Raw genomic sequence first — 17,917 nt, 5'->3', positions numbered from 1 at the left:
CGACTTCAACATCGGGAGCCTGGGAGCTCCAAACCGGCGCAGCCTTGTCGGCTTCAGAAGCCGCGGTCTCTGGTAAGGAAGCGACCGTTCCAGGTGGCCCAGCTGCTTAGAGGTCTCTCCCGACGCCGGGGCAACAGCACCCGGCCAGAACGGCCAGGAACATTGGGCCTCCATAGAGGCAATAGCGGAGGCCTCAATAGGCCTGACTTTGGGAGAACTGGGGATGGGGACTGGACATTGTGCCTTCCCCCACAGTGGTAACCATTGTGGGGGGATGATTTTTGTGTGCAAGTAATTATTTTAGTTTGTGTCCAAGATGACTGTCGGAAGGGAGAGTGGACGCTGGCGCGGTTTAGCTGCCGCTGCTCTCTCTTCACATTGTGTTTTTGATTTTTTTGTCTTTGGATCGAATTCTGTCTTTAATTTGTGTATTGGTGATGTCTTTATTATTTATTTTACTCCGACTATATGTTTTTTACTCTTGTTAAATTCTGTAAGGCGTCCTTGAGACTTTGAAAGGCGCCCACAAATAAAATTTATTATAATTATTATTATTATTAGACTCGGCTTGTACTCGCTAGAATTTAGAAGATTGAGGGGGGGGATCTTATAGAAACTTACAAAATTCTTAAGGGGTTGGACAGGCTAGATGCAGGAAGATTGTTCCCGATGTTGGGGAAGTCCATAACGAGGGGTCACAGTTTAAGGATAAGGGGGAAATCTTTTAGAACCAAGATGAGAAAAACATTTTTCACACAGAGAGTGGTGAATCTCTGGAATTCTCTGCCACAGAAGGTAGTTGAGGCCAGTTCATTGGCTATATTTAAGAGGGAGTTAGAACCTTCAAAACATTCATAACTTTTGTATTATTTCACAGATCGGAATAGAACTCATTTGACTTGCAGCAGAGGAGAACGGCGAGTAGGGTGGCGAAAGATTGTAGCGCCACGGTGGATCAATTTTGCGCAAATTTAATTATGAACAACTAATGATGAGCAGATTTAGTATACCAGAACTAAACACAGTCAAGCAATGAGGAAAAATATGTAGAAATTTACCCCAGGTTGAGAACCCTTGACCTACAGAGAGGCACCACTGGAAATCAAACCACAAGCACAAGAGGTTTGCATGAGGCCAAGATCAAGCACAAAATATTGGGTGTAGCAATCTTCCTGATGCAGCTTAATGTCCGGCAATCAGGACCGACTCCCTTCTGTGGGTCCACACTCACAAGGTTGCCATTGCTCCAAGTCACATGCCGCAGGTTACATGCACTCTCGGCTGCCACAGGATACAGCAATCTGGAGGAAACACAGCAAAGGTGCAGCAGGCCAGGCAGCATCTGCAAGCCTCGACCCTAGACGACCACTTCTCTTTCTCCACAGCTGCTGCCCAACCGCTGGGTTCCTACAGCAGCTCTCCTTGTGTTTTGCGCTGCACAATTAGTTTAATTTAGTTTCGTTTCGTTTAGAGGTACAGCGCGGCAACAGTCCCACAGAGTCTGCGCCGACCAGCGATCCCCGCACATTAACACTATCTAACACACACTCTGGACAATTTACACATACACCAAGCCAATTAACCTACAAACCTGTACGCCTTTGGAGTGTGGGAGGAAACCGGAGATCTCTGAGAAAATCTACGCAGGTCACGGGGAGAACGTACAAACTCCGTACAGACAGCACCCGTAGTCAGGATCAAACCTGGGTCTCTGCCGCTGTAAGGCAGCAACTCTACCGCTGCGCCACCGTGCCGCGCTTGTTCACCACTCCACTTACATGGTTAGATGGCCCTAATTCAGTACATGTATATGACAGGTATGTGCCCCTCAGCTCAAGAGTTCAGCAAGGGTGCTCATCATCATGGACTGAGCTCCATGGAGTCCATGGCTGGTTTAAATCACATCCATTTTCTCCCATTCCACTCCTCGCCCCTCCCTCCACCATCCCTGCCCTTGCACTCTCCCCAAGATGGCGCCAAACCCAGGCGACTGTTTGCGTGCAGATCTCCAATCACTCATTACAATCGCTCCACACTTTTAAATCTCTCGACACACTGTCAATGGCTCGATTGCAATCTTGTATGGTCTTTCCGCTGACTGGTTAGCACGCAACAAAAGCTTTTCACTGTACCCAACAACGTGACAATAAACTAAACTAAACTTCTTCCTTCCGAGAGCTTTTGTTTCCGTGACCTGAGACAGGCTACGGAGCAAGAAATGTAGAGAGGCAGCTGGAGTGGAACTATACCAGAAGCAAAAAAACACAACGTGCTGGAGTAGCTCAGCGGCTCAGCCAGCTTCTCTGGAGAACATGGATAGGTGACGTTTTGGGTTGGAATCCTTCTTCATACTGACCTGGGGACTTCTGTGCTTGAAGCTCCTTACTCAGTGCACCTATCAGGATGGTCAAGATGATGGATCACAGGACTGGACAGTGGTCCCATGGACTGAGGGAAGATCTGGCAGAGGATGCTGCTCTGCTGCCTATTTCCAGAGGTGTAAGGTCGCGCACAGCGTGTTCTGGAGAACTTGGACAAAGGGCTGGTGTAGTGGCCATTTGGCTTCAGTTTAGTTTAGTTTAGGACCAGCATGGGGAAGTGTACAGTCGGACAACGGCAGCCAGTTCACGAGCGCCGAGTTCCGAGCTTTCGCGTCCAGCTGGAACTTCCGCCACTGCACCAGCAGCCCAGAATACCCGCAGAGCAACGGTCTTGCCGAGCGCGCTGTCCGCAGTGCAAAGGACTTGCTGGAACATTGTCGTTTGTCTCGTTCCGATTTTTACCTTGCCCTACTTAACCTTCGCAACATCTCCTGCGACCCTGCCATGGGCTCCCCTGCTCAGGTCTCGCACCACCAGGCCCCCGATCCCAGTGGCCCAGCGCTCCCTCGTGCCCTCCGTCCTCAAACCGGCTGTTGTCCAGGAACGCATTGCCCTCAAGCACGAGGTCCAGAAGCGCTCCCATGATAAGTCCTGCCGCCCCCTTCCGCGCCTCTTCCCCGGACAGGTCGTCCGCATGCAGTCCCCCTCCGGTCACTCCAGGCTCGCCACCGTCGTTGGCTCCGCGGGCTCGCCTAGGTCCTATCTGGTTGACCATGCGGGTACAGTCTACCGCCGGTCCCGCCAACACCTGCGGCTCGTCAACGAGCCTCCACCACCGCCCGCGGACCCCTTTGCTCCTCCGCAGCAGTCTCCTGCTCCACCCGCCGCTCCTCGCATGCCTCGGTCTCTGCCTTCCCAGCTCTATCAGTCCCCTCCTCCTCCGGATCAGCCGCCCTCGCCTGCCCGAGCGCTGCCCGCCGCTGCACCCGCGTCCCCTCCTTCTTCTCCGTCTCCTCCCGGCTCCCCTGTTCCGGTTCGGGCCACCTGCACCTGCTCCTGCACCTGCTCCACTTTTTCCTGCAGGGAGGGAGGATGGCGAGATGCGAACCCGGTCGGGACGTGTTGTCAAGCCGCCTGTCTGTTATGGCGACTTCGCGTAACCGTGTATAGCGAATGAGACGTGGTCGCCCTGTCACTACCTTGTTGCTTTTGTTTCTAAGGGGAAGGATGTAGATGATATGTGCATGTACCTTTAATATAGTTACCTCACCACTACTAACCACTCCCCATATCACAAGTATAATGACAACCTCCCCACCCACTGCGCTCTCTCTAGTTCCCGTGACGGACCACGTACAGCTAGTGCTCATTGTAATGTTACAGTATGTTACAGTATGAATAAAAGAAGTAAAGTTACCCTAAGTGATGACACTTCTTTACAGGAAGGTCTACCCTTTGACCATGCGAAGTGTAACGGAGACACAAGGAGTTTTCTAACGTTTAAAGCAATAAGCTGGAGTTCGATGAAGATTACAGTAACCAGTCGGAAGAAGTTTGGATGGACCTTATTGCTTTGCATCAACAATAAAGAATTTATTCAATCAAAAAACTGTGTTTTTGGAAGATTTGTCTGTGAAGAAGCTCTGAAGGTCACTGATGGAGAGCTTGCATGCGTATAAAAACATTCCCCTTAACCCTAGAGGCTAGAGGGAGTACTCTCTTAAACAATATAAAAATCTGCTGCTACAGCTGGTGGGGCGCTCTGCAGACTGACTACTGGGGTAACAAACAGGTTTCATTTTTACAGAGGTCCACAAGATGATTTTGTTCACCAAGCTAGAAAATACGGAACAACAACAACAAAAATCACTCGATATGGTAACCACTCCTCTTCTATATTGCAATGAACGACATCAAAAGCACACAAAACAATTGCTAAACGTGGAGAGGTGGAAACTAGAACTGTCGCTGGTACGAACAAATGCATCTCTGTGCACTGGACACTTCACACAGATGATACTTTTGTGTACGAGGTGTTCGGAAGTCACCGTTCCTTATCCAGAGACAATCTGCAATAAAGATGCTCATCCCAATCCCCTGGGCATAAGCAGCCCTAACGGAAAACCTGTGTGCCTTGCCAGTAACTTGGAGGGTCTCATGCATGGAAACAGGCCCTTTGACCTATCGATCTATTCCCATGTCCCATGGCGTTTGGTCCATAGCCCTCTAAACCCTTCCGATCCATATATCTGTCCAAATGTCTTTTAAAAATCTTTTTTATCTTTAATCTTAAACACTACCAACCCCCTCCTTCTTTCTTCTTAAGCCCTTTGCTCCTCTAGGGAGCATGGGCCATTGACAAATGTCCTCCATCTCACTCGGTTGTTGGCAGTTCTTCCGAGATCTCTCCAGTTGAGCCCACTCTCAGACATTTCTGTCTGGACACCTCTTCTCCAGCTGTTCCTGGGGAAACCTCTTTTCCTTTCTCCTTTGGGGGTTCCATTACATGCTGGGTGATGTTTGTGGCAGGTTTCCTGAGGATGTGTCCAATTTGGTCATTCATATAAGATCCTGGACATCACAACGTCTATGCCTCAACTCCTCAACATCCATGATACTCCTCTCAGTAAAACAGAGGAGATATTCATGCATTATCTCCCTCACCTTCTGCAGTTTTTAGTTTGGTTTAGATTAGATATACAGCGCGGAAACAGGCCCTTCGGCCCATCAAGTCTGCACCGACCAGCGATCCCCGCACATTAGCACCACCCTACACACACTAGGGACAATTTACACTTATACCAAGTCAATTAACCTACAAACCTGTACGTCTTTGGAGTGTGGGGGGGGGGGAACGAAGATCTCTGAGAAAACCCACGTGGTCACGGGGAGAACGTACAAACTCCGTACAGAATCTTTGCTGGAATTGTTTTGAAGAAGTAAATAGAAGAACAGACAAAGGAGAGTCAGTAGATGTTGTTTACTTAGGTTTTCAGAAAGCCTTTGATAAGGAGCCACATATTAGGCTGCTAAGGAAGGTGAGAGCCCACGGTATCAAAGGGCAGATACTAGCATGGATAGTAGGTTGGCTGGATGGCAGAAGGCAAAGAGTGGCAATAAAGGGGGTTTTTTCTGGTTGGCTGCCAGTGACTAGCGGAGTTCCACAGGGGTCGGTGCTGGGGGCGCTACTCTTCACGTTGTATATTAATGATTTGGACGAGGGGATTGAAGGCTTTCTGGACAAGTTTGCGGATGATACGAAAATAGGTGGAGGGGCAGGTAGTGTAGAGAAAGCCGGGACTCTGAAGAAGGCCTTCGACAGGTTGGGAGAGTGAACAGAGAAGTGGCAGATGGAATACAGTGTAGCAAAGTGTGGAGTCATGCATTTTGGTAGTAGAAATAAAGCCGTTGACTATTTTCTAAATGGGGTGAGAATCCAGAAATTAGAGGTGCAAAGGGACTTGGGAGTGCTGGTGCAGGATTCCCAAAAAGTTAATCTGCTAGTTGAATCAGTGGTAAAGAAAGCAAACTCAATGCTAACATTTATTTCAAGAGGGCTTGTATACAAAAACAGGGAAATAATGTTGAGGCTCTATAAGGCGCTGGTAAGGTCACATTTGGAATATTGTGAGCAAATCTGGGCACCATATCCGAGGAAGGATGTGCTGGCTCTGGAGAGGGTCCAGAGGAGGTTTACAAAAATAATCCCAGGAATTAGTAGATTAATCAATGATGAGCGTTTGTTGGCACTGGGCCTGTACTCGCTGGAGCCTAGAAATACAAGGGGGTCCTCGTTGAAACATATAGAATAGTGGAAGGCTTGGATAGAGTGGATGTGGAGAGGATGTTTCCATTAGTGGGAAAGTCTAGGACTAGAGGTCATATCCTCAGAATTAAAGGACGTTCTTTTTGGAAGGGGAAATTTGTTTCGTCAGAGGGTGGTGAATCTGTGGATTCCATTGCCACAGAAGGCTGTGGAGGCCAAGTCAGTGAATATTTTTAAGGCAGAGATAGATAGATAGATTCTTGATTAGTACGGGAGCCAGAGGATATGGGGAGAAGGCAGGAGAATGGCGTTGGGAGGGAGCGATGGATCAACCATGATTGAATGGTGGAGTAAACTTGATGGGCCGAATGGCCTAATTCTACTACTCCTTTATGACCTTCTGACCTTCTGAAACCTGGTCTCTGGCGCTGCAAGTGCTGCAAGGCAGCAAATCTACCACTGTGCTCAAGACGGCCATGCTGGTCTTCAAGGAGACTTATTCTTCCCCTCAACACCATTTTACTCTCTATACAACTGTAGAATCTCTGGGGATGTTATTTTGCATCCTGTAAGCTTCACTTCATGTCCTCGTTCTGCCCACCTAATTTCCTTCTCGTGGAGGTATTCCCTCGATCCTGACCGCCTCAATCTGACGTGTTGCGTGATGGGATTTAGGCCCCATACGAACCGGCAGTGATTCTTTCACTTGACTGGAGTCTCAACATCAAGCAGAGTTCCCTGAACTTGCCAGCGTTGCCCTTCACCCTAACAGGAACATGTTTCCTCTGTACTCTTCAAAGGGGTTGTACATGGAGACTGATACCCAGCCTTCCCTGTAGTGGTAACTCCACTTGAATGATTACAAATCCAACTCCCAAGCAACGAAAGGTCTCAATTTCCACTGCAGCACAAAGTGATAGGCCTACGATTGTCAATAGACAATAGGTGCAGGAGGAGGCCATTCGGACCTTCGAGCCAGCACCGCCATTCAATGTGATCATGGCTGATCATCCCCAAACAGTATCCCGTTCCTGCCTTCTCCCCATAACCCCTGACTCCGCTATTTTTTAATAGCGCTATCTAGCTCTCTCTTGAATCCAGAGAACCCGTCTCCTCTGAGGCAGAGACTTCCACAGACTCATCACTCTCTGTGAGAAAAAGCGTTTCCTCGTCTCCGTTCTAAATGGCCTGCTACTTATTCTTAAACTGTGGCCCCTGGTTCTGGACTCCCCCAACATCGGGAACACGTTTCCTGCCTCTAGCATGTCCAAACCCTTAACACACTATTGCAGAGAGTAGTGCGTTCGGCCGAACCCACTATGGGAACTTCACTCACCCCCCTGCAGGAACTATACAACAGGAGGTGCAACTCCAGAGCAAATAAAATCATGGGAGACCCCTTCCACCCCTGCAACGGACTGTTCCAGCTGCTACGGTCAGGCAAACGCCTCCGTTGCCATGCGGTGAGAACGGAGAGGTTGAGAAGGAGTTTCTTCCCAGAGGCAATTCGGACTGTAAACGCCTATCTCACCAGGGACTAACTCTACTGAACGTTTTTCCTTCCATTATTTATTATGTAAAAGAATATGTGTGTTATGATTGTGTTTATAATTTGTTTGGTTGTTTTGTTGTTTGTCTTTTGCACAAAAGTCCGCGAGCATTGCCACTTTCATTTCACTGCACATCTCGTATGTGTATGTGACAAATAAACGACTTGACTTGACTTGATCTTAAATGCTTCAATGAGATACCCTCTCATCCTTCCAAACTCCAGAGTGTACAAGTCCAGCCGCTCCATTCTCTCAGCATATGACAGTCCCGCCATCCCGGGAATTAACCTTGTAAACCTACGCTGCACTCCCTCAATAGCAAGAATGTCCTTCCTCAAATGAGGGGTCTTGGAGACAACCATCATGTATGGGTACATAAACTCAACATGTCAGGTGCAAATGCCCAACGTTACACTTCCAACCACTCCACTGCTATCGACACTATCGTTTATTGACTGATTGAAAGATACAGCATGGAAACAGGCCTTTCAGCCCACTGTGTCCACGCCAACCATTCACACTAAATAGGTATGTTACAAAGCTTACCTTCAGCGGCGCTGCAGTTCTGTCACTGGTCGTGTGCGCGACTTTGGCGCCTTTGAGGGGGGCGGGATTGAAATGTCGTTTTCTCCTGCCTGTCCGAGAAATATTTTCTCGGGCTTTTACCCGATGCTGAAAAATCATTCCGACTGCCGTTCTCCGAATTTAAAAAAAAAAACTGCGGGACAATTTCTGCGCTAGAGTAAAATAAAAAGCGACTTCTAATGCCTTTTTCTACGCAGGCAATGGACCGGATATCACGTATGGGACAAAGCAGTGGTTTATTTTACATTAAACTTGCTTCTTAGGATTACTTTAATCAAAATTTCACGTTGCAAAAATGTGATTTGGGCCCCATACGAACCGGCAGTGATTTTCCTGTCAATATGGAGTTTAAATTCACCGTAAATCGCAACGTTCCAGTTGATCGCGTTCCACAAAAACCCACTCGCAAGATGATTAAAATGGCCATTAATTTACAGGAACTAAACACTAAATTCCTTCCATTTGGCCTATAAATTCATGACAATGAGATTTAAAAATCATGTCATTTTGTGAATTCTTGTGTGAATGTTATTTGGACACTTGGGCTATTTAAAAATGTTAACCTTTTCTTAAGAAATGGATAGATCTAGTAATTGAATTTTGTAATTAGCTACAATTAGGTAAATAACTAATTAGATGCTTTAATGTTAAATAACTGAAAATTTCATTCAGTTCTCTTAATTTTTAAGAAAGTTATGTGCTTTTGACTGTCCTCGATCACTGCTTTTGTGTTACGTCAATGGAAAAGCAATAGGGAACAAGGTGCTAATTTCAGAGTATGAAAATGGCCAAAACTTATTTAATACTGAAGATATGAAAGTGAATTAGGTGTCAAATTAAACTTCTTTTTATGCTTTATCTGATGGGATAAATTGCAGACTTTATTTTTTAAATCTCAAAATTTTGTAACGTAGTCCCACGTAGTCCTGTTAGGACTGAGATGAGGAAAAATCTGTGGGATTCTCTGCCACAGAAGGCAGTGGAGGCCAATTCACTGGATGTTTTCAAGAGAGAGTTAGATTTAGCTCTTACGGCTAAAGGAATTAAGTGATATAGGGGAAAAGCAGAAAGGGGGGTTTTACATGATCAGCCATGATCATGTTGAATGGCAGTGCTGGCTCGAAGGGCCGAATGACCTACTCCTGCGCTTTTATGTTTCTATGTTATTAGGGACAGTATCGGGTCGTTATACTATCGGACAGTACGGGCAACGTTTCGGGTCGAGACCCTTCGTCACTGAAGAAGGATCTTGACCCGAGATGTCACCCATTTCTTCTCTCCAGAGATGCTGCCCAGCCTGAACTGTAGTTATGTACTACAGCCCTCGCCATCACACCCAAAGTTGCTCCATGCTCCACAAAAGGATCTCAATGCTCTAATGCGCTCAGAGTGGGCATCTCCCTCCCTCAGTAGCTCTGGACATTGGCTTCAATACCCTTCACCCTAGATGGCCGCAGCCCCCATCCCAGGCCAGCCTTGACCTTTACCCACACGGTGAGCAGGTTACCTTCAACGGCGCGGTGTCCACGGGCGTGATGGCGGTCCGATCCACCAGGGGCTTTGGGCGCTTCAGGACGTCTGCCACAAGCCCCTGCCACTGCTTGGGCAGGCCCACAAACCGCTGGCCTTGCGGGTCAAAGGAGGTGTGGACCTTGTGTTGGAAGTTGACCGGGGCCGAGATTTCCACCCGATGGCCTTTCCTCTTCTTCTTCCACATCTCGAGCTGAAGCAGCAGAGCTCCGGGAAGCAGACCTGCAGCGAGAGGCGAGAGTTAGCCACGTACGGGGAGGTATCAACAAACTGCGGCCGTGAAAGTCAGTGTGAGGCCCAGCCCAAAGTGGAAAAACACCACCTCATATTTCACTTGGGCAGCTCACACCCCAGCGGTATGAACATTGACTTCTCTAACTTCAAGTATCCCTTGCTTTCCCTCTCTCTCCATCCCCTCCCCACCCTAGTTCTCCGACTGGTTCTACTGTCCTCCTGATCAATTTTACTGATTGTAAGCCTCTTTGTCACCTTCCCCTCAGCTAACGATGAACCAAACAACATTTGCTTGATCGTCGTTGCCTTTGATCTGTCGTTTTCACACCTTACACTTCCATATCTCTAGTCTCCCTCTCCTCCGACTCTCACGACTGAAGAAGGGTCTCGATCCGAAGCGTTGCCCATTCCTTCTCTCCAGAGATGCTGCCTGTCCCGCCGAGTTACTCCAGCATTATGTGTCTACCTTCACTGGGAAAGGCATGACAAGGTGCTCAGGCAATTGCATTCCTCACACTGCCGGCACCTGCCTGCAGCCAAAGGGTAGCACAAAGGCACAGCACGAGCTGGCAGGGACCTGCACCCTCTCCGTAAAGAAGAGGGGGACTACGCAGACCCTATGTCAGACCCTCTCTCAAAAATCACGTTAGGGGCTCCAAACCGAAGCACAGCTGGAGATGGAAGTGGCCTGAACTGAAGTGTTTGGAAGGAACTGCGGATGCTGGTTTACACCGAAGACAGACACAAAATGCTGGAGTAACTCAGCGGGACAGGCAGCACCTCTGGATAGAAGGAATGGGTGACGTTTCGGGTCGAGACCCTTCTTCGGACTGATCCGGCTTCACTTTAGACCAGGCAGCATCTCCGCAGAGATGGAGTTCCTTCTGTCCAGAGATGCTGTCTGGCCTAGACTGAAGCTGGATCAGTTCCAGAATAGACTGGGACAAAGAGAGCTGGTGCAGTCCAAGGTTAAACACCAAGGTGTTCTCTGGAACCTCCTGTAAAAGCCACCACACTCCTGTGGACTACCTGTATTTACCGACACATTCCTGGGGACCTCCTGTAGACTGACTCCCTCCTGGGGACCCTCTGTAAACGTAGACACATTCCTAGGTGTCTCCTATAAATACCGGTACATTCACGAAGACTGTCTAAAACAGATATACTCCCAGAGATCCCCTGTGGACACCCCTATACATAGAAACATAGAAAATAGGTGCAGGAGTAGGCCATTCGGCCCTTCGAGCCAGCACCGCCATTCGATATGATCAGGGCTGATCATCCAACTCAGTATCCCATCCCTGCCTTCTCTCCATGCCCCCTGGTCCCTTTTAGCCACAAGGGCCACATCTAACTCCCTCTTAAATATAGCCAATGAACTGGCCTCAACTACCTTCTGTGGCAGAGAGTTCCACAGATTCCACAGGGGATCTCTGTGTAAAAAATGATTTTCTCATCTCGGTCTTAAAAGACTTCCCTCTTATCCTTAAACTTTAACCCCTAGTTCTGGACTTCCCCAACATCGGAAATAATTTTCCTGCATCTAGCCTGTCCAACCCCTTAAGAATTTTGTAAGTTTCTATAAGATCCCCCCTCAATCTTCTAAAGTCTTGCGAGTACAAGCCGAGTCTATCCAGTCTTTCTTCATATGAAAGTCCTGCCATCCCAGGAATCAGTCTGGTGAACCTTCTCTGTACTCCCTCTATGGCAAGAATGTCTTTCCTCAGATTAGGAGACCAAAACTGTATGCAATACTCCAGGTGTGGTCTCACAAATATCCTGTACAACTGTAGTAGAACCTCCCTGCTCTTATACTCAAATCCTTTTGCTATGAATGCTAACATTTGCTATGAATACTAACATAAAACAGATACGTTCTCGGGGACCCCCATAAATACTGACACACTCCTGGGATCCCCAACATATGGGATCTTGGAGGGGAGGATGCTCATCAAACTGCGGAGCATCTTGGACAATACAGCTCACCCCCTCCAGGACACACTAGTCAACCTGAGGAGCATCTTCAGCAACAGACTGGTTCCACCAAGATGTAGCACAGAACGCCACAGGAGATCCTTCTTCCCCGTCGCTATGAAACTCCACCCCCTTCTGTCGTGGGGTAGACTGACCCCCCCCAAATCTTTGCACATTCCCAATCCTGGACTTTCCACTTTAATGTTTAAGAAGGAACTGCAGATGCTGGGAAATTGAAGGTAGACAAAAATGCTGGAGAAACTCAGCAGGTGAGGCAGCATGTATGGAGGGTCTGAAGAAGGGTTTCGACCCGAAACGTTGCCTATTTCCTTCGCTCCATAGATGCTGCCTCACCCGCTGAGTTTCTCCAGCATTTTTGTCTACCTTCCACTTTAATGTCATGTTTCATGAATCTTGTTGTGTTTTATGACTGTTGGTAGACCAATTTCCCTCCTGAGACAAATAAAGTCCTATCGTATCGTACATACTGTAAATACAGACACACAGCGATCCCCCACAAGACACATTCCTGGGGACAACCTCTGTAAACACAGACACTCTCCTGGAGACTCCCTGTAAACGCTCACCATCTTTTGGGGACAGTTCAAAATGCCAACACATTCACAGGTGACACCCCCCACTAAGTACTACTCCAGCCTATGGGACCCCCTCCAAGAAACACTGACATTTCCCCAAATGATGCCCTCCAAGCACTGATACACCCCCAGGGAATGCCTGTGATTTATGACCATCACACACACTGCCCTCACCAGTCCATGCCTCAAAAACATTCAATCCAACCCATCAGACAGGGTCTCTTCTTAACATCATGCTGAGGCTCCATAAGGCATTGGTTTGGCCACATTTGGAGCATTGTAACCAGTTTTGGGCACCGTATCTGAGGAAGGATGTGCTGGCACTGGAAAAGGTCCAGAGGAAATTTACAATAATTATCCCAGAAATGAGTGGGTTAACATATGATGAGCGTTTGACGGCACTGGGCCTGTACTCGTTGCAGTTTAGAAGTTGTGAGGGGAGACCCGATTGAAACTTACAGAATAGTGAAAGGCTTGGATAGAGTGGATGTGGAGAGGATGTTTTCACTAGTGGGAGAGTCTAGGACTAGAGGTCCCAGCCTCAGAATTAACGGATGTTCCTTTAGGAAGGAGATGAGAAGGAATTTCTTTAGTCAGTAGGTGATGAATCTGTGGAATTCTTTGCCACAGAAGGCTGTGGAGGCCACATCAATGGATATTTTTAAGGCAGAAAAATACAGGTTCTTGATTAGCACGTGTTGTGGGGGAGAAGGCAGGAGAATGGGGTTAGGAGGGAAAGATAGATCAGCCATGATTGAATGGCGGAGTAGATTTGATGGGCCGAATAATCTAATTCTAATCCTATTACTTATGACCTGATGATATCTGATGAGACTCAACAAGACGACTTTAAGGTGTACCAGCCTACTCTAGGAGCCTCACTCGTGACACTCCCAGGCCTTTCATCCATCCACTCTCCACTTGTCTGGATGCACGCAACACCAACAACACTCAAGAAGCTCACCAATTTCCAGAACCAAACAGCCTAACTGGCACCTCATCAACCCATTCATTCTCTCCGCCACCATGCACACCTGCCTGCAAGACACTAGCCTTACTTGCCCATGCCGCTGCAATAGCATCTCCCAGATGTACAAGCTCTACCAAAGATCCTATAGCGGAGCATCTTTGGGCTCTACCAACAAGCGGCCAGGAAATAAGGTACATGGGAACACTACCTCCTGCAGGTTGACTTGAAAATGGCGCCAAACCGGCGACTCTGTATAGGAAAGGAACTGCAGATGCTGGTTGAAACCGAAGATAGACACAAAAAGCTGCAGTAACTCAGCTGTGTCAGACAGCATCTCTGGAGAGAAGGAATGGGCAACGTTTCGGTTTGAGACCCTTCTTCAGACTGAGAGTCAGGGGAAAGGAAAACGAGAGATATAGATGGTGGTGTAGAGAGATATGGAACAAATGAATGAAAGATATGTCTGACCCATTAGGTTGTGAGATGTCCAAGCGATATATGTGCTGTTGGAGGAACAGCGGTATGAACATTGATTTCAATAACTTCGTAAACCTTACATCCCCCTCTCCTCTCTCCAACCCTCCCCCACCCAAATCGGAAGTAGACAAAAGAGCTGGAGAAACTCAGCGGGTGCGGCAGCATCTATGGAGTGAAGGAAATAGGCAACGTTTTGAGCCAAAACCACCCAAATCGTACCAGCTTAAAGTCGTCTTGTTGAGTCTCATTGTCTGTAACTCGTTTTCACCTAGAACATGGCTAGCACTGGCCTGTTTCCTTTATCATCGTTACTTTTTTGCATATCTTTCATTCATTTGTTTTATTTATATCATTTCCCTTTCCCCTCAGTCTGAAGAAGGGTCTCGGGGGGTGGGCACGAGTGAAGAGACATAGTGAAGGTGGGAAGAAGTCAGCAAATGGGGAATTTGGAATGGGAATAGCGATCCAGAAATGGGAATTAGCAGAGTGATTTTGGGGGGAGGTTGGAAGAGGTTGGCTCGAAGGGCCGAGGTTGGAAGAGGTTGGCTCGAAGGGCCGAATGGCCTACTCCTGCACCTAATTTCTATGTTAAGAGCACAAATAAATGAAGAGGTGGGAAAGGTTGGGATGGGGAGGGGAGGCACTTATAAAAAGAGGGAAAAGGGGGAAATGGAATACAGCAGTGGAAGAGGTGACACACACACACACCCTCCCGGCGATCCCCCCGTGAATAGAGACTGAAGAAAGGTCTTGATCCAAAACGATTGCCTATTTCCTTCGCTCCATGGATGCTGCCTCACCCACTGAGTTTCTCCAGCATTTTTGTCTACCCTGTGAATAGACACTCTTTTGTCTCCCCTGTGAATAGACCAGAGATGCTGCCCCTCCCGCTGGGTTACTCCAGCTTTTTGTGTCTATCTTCAGATTAAACCAGCACCTGCAGATCCTTCCTGAGAGGGACCTCTGTGTACACCGACACAATCCTGGGACCTCCCCATAAACAGACATATGTCCAGGAACACCTTGTAAACATAGAGATGCTTCTGGAGACCCCCTGTAAAAGCTGACAATACTCCTTGGGACCTCCTGTGACCACATACAGGATCCTGGACTCCCCAGGCAAACACAGACATAGCCACACACGGGCACCCCCTGTAAATACAGACACACACCTGAAGAGCCCCCTCTATACACAAACTCCCCTGCAAACACAGACACACCTCCGGAAGCACCGTGCCCCCGCGGATTCTCTGTAAACAGCAGCGGTAGAGTTGCCAGGTTCATTCTGCCCTACTTTGATAAAAGGAAGCAACTAACAGAAAGGCGTTTTCTTGTAAATGAGGAAAAACGTGTTTTTCTTTCAGCTCTCTGTGATGGAATTTCTTACTCCTCTGGTATAAATATTTTCAAATTGTACTCAGAGAAGGGCTTATTTTGTTCACCATTGTGCAGAGCATATCTCAAATACCCTAAAACAAGCAATAACTAAAGTGTTTAAGAAGGAACTGCAGATGCTGGAAAATCGAAAGTACACAAAAAAGCTGGAGAAACTCAGCGGGTGCAGCAGCAATCTGAAGAAGGGTTTTGGCCCGAAACGTTGCCTATTTCCTTCACTCCATTGATGCTGCTGCACCCACTGAGTTTCTCCAGCTTTTTTGTGTACAAGCAATAACTAAATTTTGACAAAATTGTCATTTGCTTCCTTTTGTCAAAGTAGGGCAGAATTTGGCCTCTGTTAAGGGCTTGTCTCATGAGCATGCGACTCCATGCGGCAAGTGCGACCTGGGCATGCTCGTGAGACAGGCTCTTAAAGTTGCCCCGAGCATGTAGTGTACGGGTGATCATTGGTCGGTGTGTGGACTCGGTGGGCCAAATGCCCTGTTTCCACGCTGTATGTCAAAACTAAACGAAACCGACACTCTCCAGAGACTGGTAGACACAACATGCTGGAGTAACTCAGCGGTTGAGGAGGCCGCATCTCTGTACAACATCTCGAGACCTGAAACGTCGCCCATTCCTTGTCTCCAGAGATGCTGCCTCAACCGCTGAGTTACTCCAGCATTTTTGTGTCAACCTTCGATTTTAAACCAGCATCTGCAGTTCTTTCTTCCACTCTACAGATAGTCCAGTGGCGCAAACACCAACACACTCCCGCACACCCCCTGTAAGCACTGCCACGCTCTCGGGCACCCCCTTGTAAATACCCACACAATCCCGGACCCCCCCCCCCTCCAAAGACCAAAACTATCTGGGGACCCATCATAATATGGAGACCCTTCCAGGGGAACCCCTATAAACACTGACACATTCCTGGGGACCCCCTGTAAACACTGACACATTCCTGGGGACCCCCTGTAAACACTGACACATTCCTGGGGACCCCCTGTAAAACGTTATCCCAAGGACCCTTTCATAAACAGAAACTCCTGGGGATTCCCTAGTACGTTACACAAACATAGATCCCCTGCAAACACCGACACACTTCCAGGGAATCCCTCTCAGCGCAGACCCCCTCTCAGGGATAGACACAAAACTCAGCGGGTCAGGCAGCATCTTTGGGGGGGAAAAAGTGACGTTTCGGGTCGAGTCCCATCTGAAACGCCACTTATTATTTTTCTCCAGAGAGGCTTTCTGACCCGCCGAGTTAATCCAGATTTTTGTGCCTATCTTCGGTTTTAAACCAGCACCTGCAATTCCTCTCTTGTACTCCCCACCCGCGGGACCCCTGTATATACCGATATACTCCCTGCAAACACGAACACAAGCCCAGAGACTCCTGTAAACACGGGTGCGTGCGCTCCTGGGACATGCTGTAAACACTGACTAATCCGAGGTCGAGGACCCCCCTGTAAATACAAGCACACTCCCGGGGGTACCCCCGACACTCTCCCACAAAATCCTATGCGATAGCTGGATATAAAACGCATCGGCAGTTGTCTGTCTGGAGATGCAATGTTAGCAAACCTGTTCCTAGCAAACCTCTACTTCCGCACCCCCTCCCACTCCCCACAGCCCATTTTTCTGATGCTTTTCCAAACACAGATCCTAACCCTGCAATCCCATCCCGATGCAACAGCATTGGGAGGGCCCTCCTACGAAATCTATGTCTATACCAAAGATCTTAGAGCAGAGCTCTGCTCTTAAGATCTTTGGTCTACACTCTCATATCAAACAAGGTAGGCGGATTCTTGTAACAAAAAACACCCTGCAAACTGCAACACAAGGATTTAATGTGCCTTGGAACTTTAATCCCATTCCTCCCACACTGCGCTCATGTTACTTTTGGAACCTGTCATTAATATTTTTCTTTTTTCTTGCTTAGAATTTCAGGGGAAAGAAAATGTACTTACCACGAGACACCTGGTTGTAGGAGTGTGTTCTGGAGCCGTGTGCAAGCCTAATGTAGTTATCCTGAAGCATGCCTTTGCTTGTTCAGACACTGGGACAGGTAGAAGGCCGTTTCCAGGTGGGACGACTTGGCAACTGATTCACCAATAGACAGGAGTTTATTTGCAAGTCCTGTTTGTCTTTTCTTCAGGCAGTGAGTCAACTGGCATTCCTGTGGTTTGAAACCTGTTGGAATCTTTCTTCTTCCCGCCTCTTTAGAGCCCCTCAAGCTCAGCACGCCTCGAGTAACATTTCCTACTTGCAGGGAGAATCAACATTGAGGTACATCAACCCGAGCAGTATCAATCAACTGGAGAAACCGCGGGTGCAGCAGCATCTATGGAGCAGTCTTTTATCAACATCTGCACACTGCAGCAGTACAGCTGATCCTGCTGCAACCCTAAACCAGGAGATACCGAGACCACCGGATAGTTCCAAGAAAGGAAAAGTGGTCAGCTAATAGCTTCAAGCCACAACAAAATGACCAGGAGAATTATGGATTACAGGGGTTTTAACTTTAAAGACTT

The 17,917-nt window shown here is 48.0% G+C and overlaps 1 protein-coding gene across 1 annotated transcript in view; it reads right to left on the bottom strand.

Moving 5' to 3' along the window:
* Positions 1–17,685, bottom strand: part of LOC129700501 (serine/threonine-protein kinase PAK 4-like) — a 49,374-nt gene extending 31,689 nt beyond the window's left edge. Inside the window, 2 exon segments of the mRNA XM_055641055.1 lie at positions 9,730–9,974; positions 17,354–17,685. Of these exon segments, the coding sequence (XP_055497030.1) occupies positions 9,730–9,974; positions 17,354–17,423 (315 nt within the window). The 5' untranslated portion in view covers positions 17,424–17,685.
* Positions 17,686–17,917: the final 232 nt, after the last annotated feature.

This window comes from Leucoraja erinacea, chromosome 9 (assembly GCF_028641065.1).
Source record: "Leucoraja erinacea ecotype New England chromosome 9, Leri_hhj_1, whole genome shotgun sequence".
In the NCBI taxonomy this organism is placed as follows: Eukaryota; Metazoa; Chordata; class Chondrichthyes; order Rajiformes; family Rajidae; genus Leucoraja; species Leucoraja erinaceus.
The sequence above is the reverse complement of the archived record's forward strand: the minus strand, read 5'-3'. Positions and strand labels throughout refer to the sequence as shown.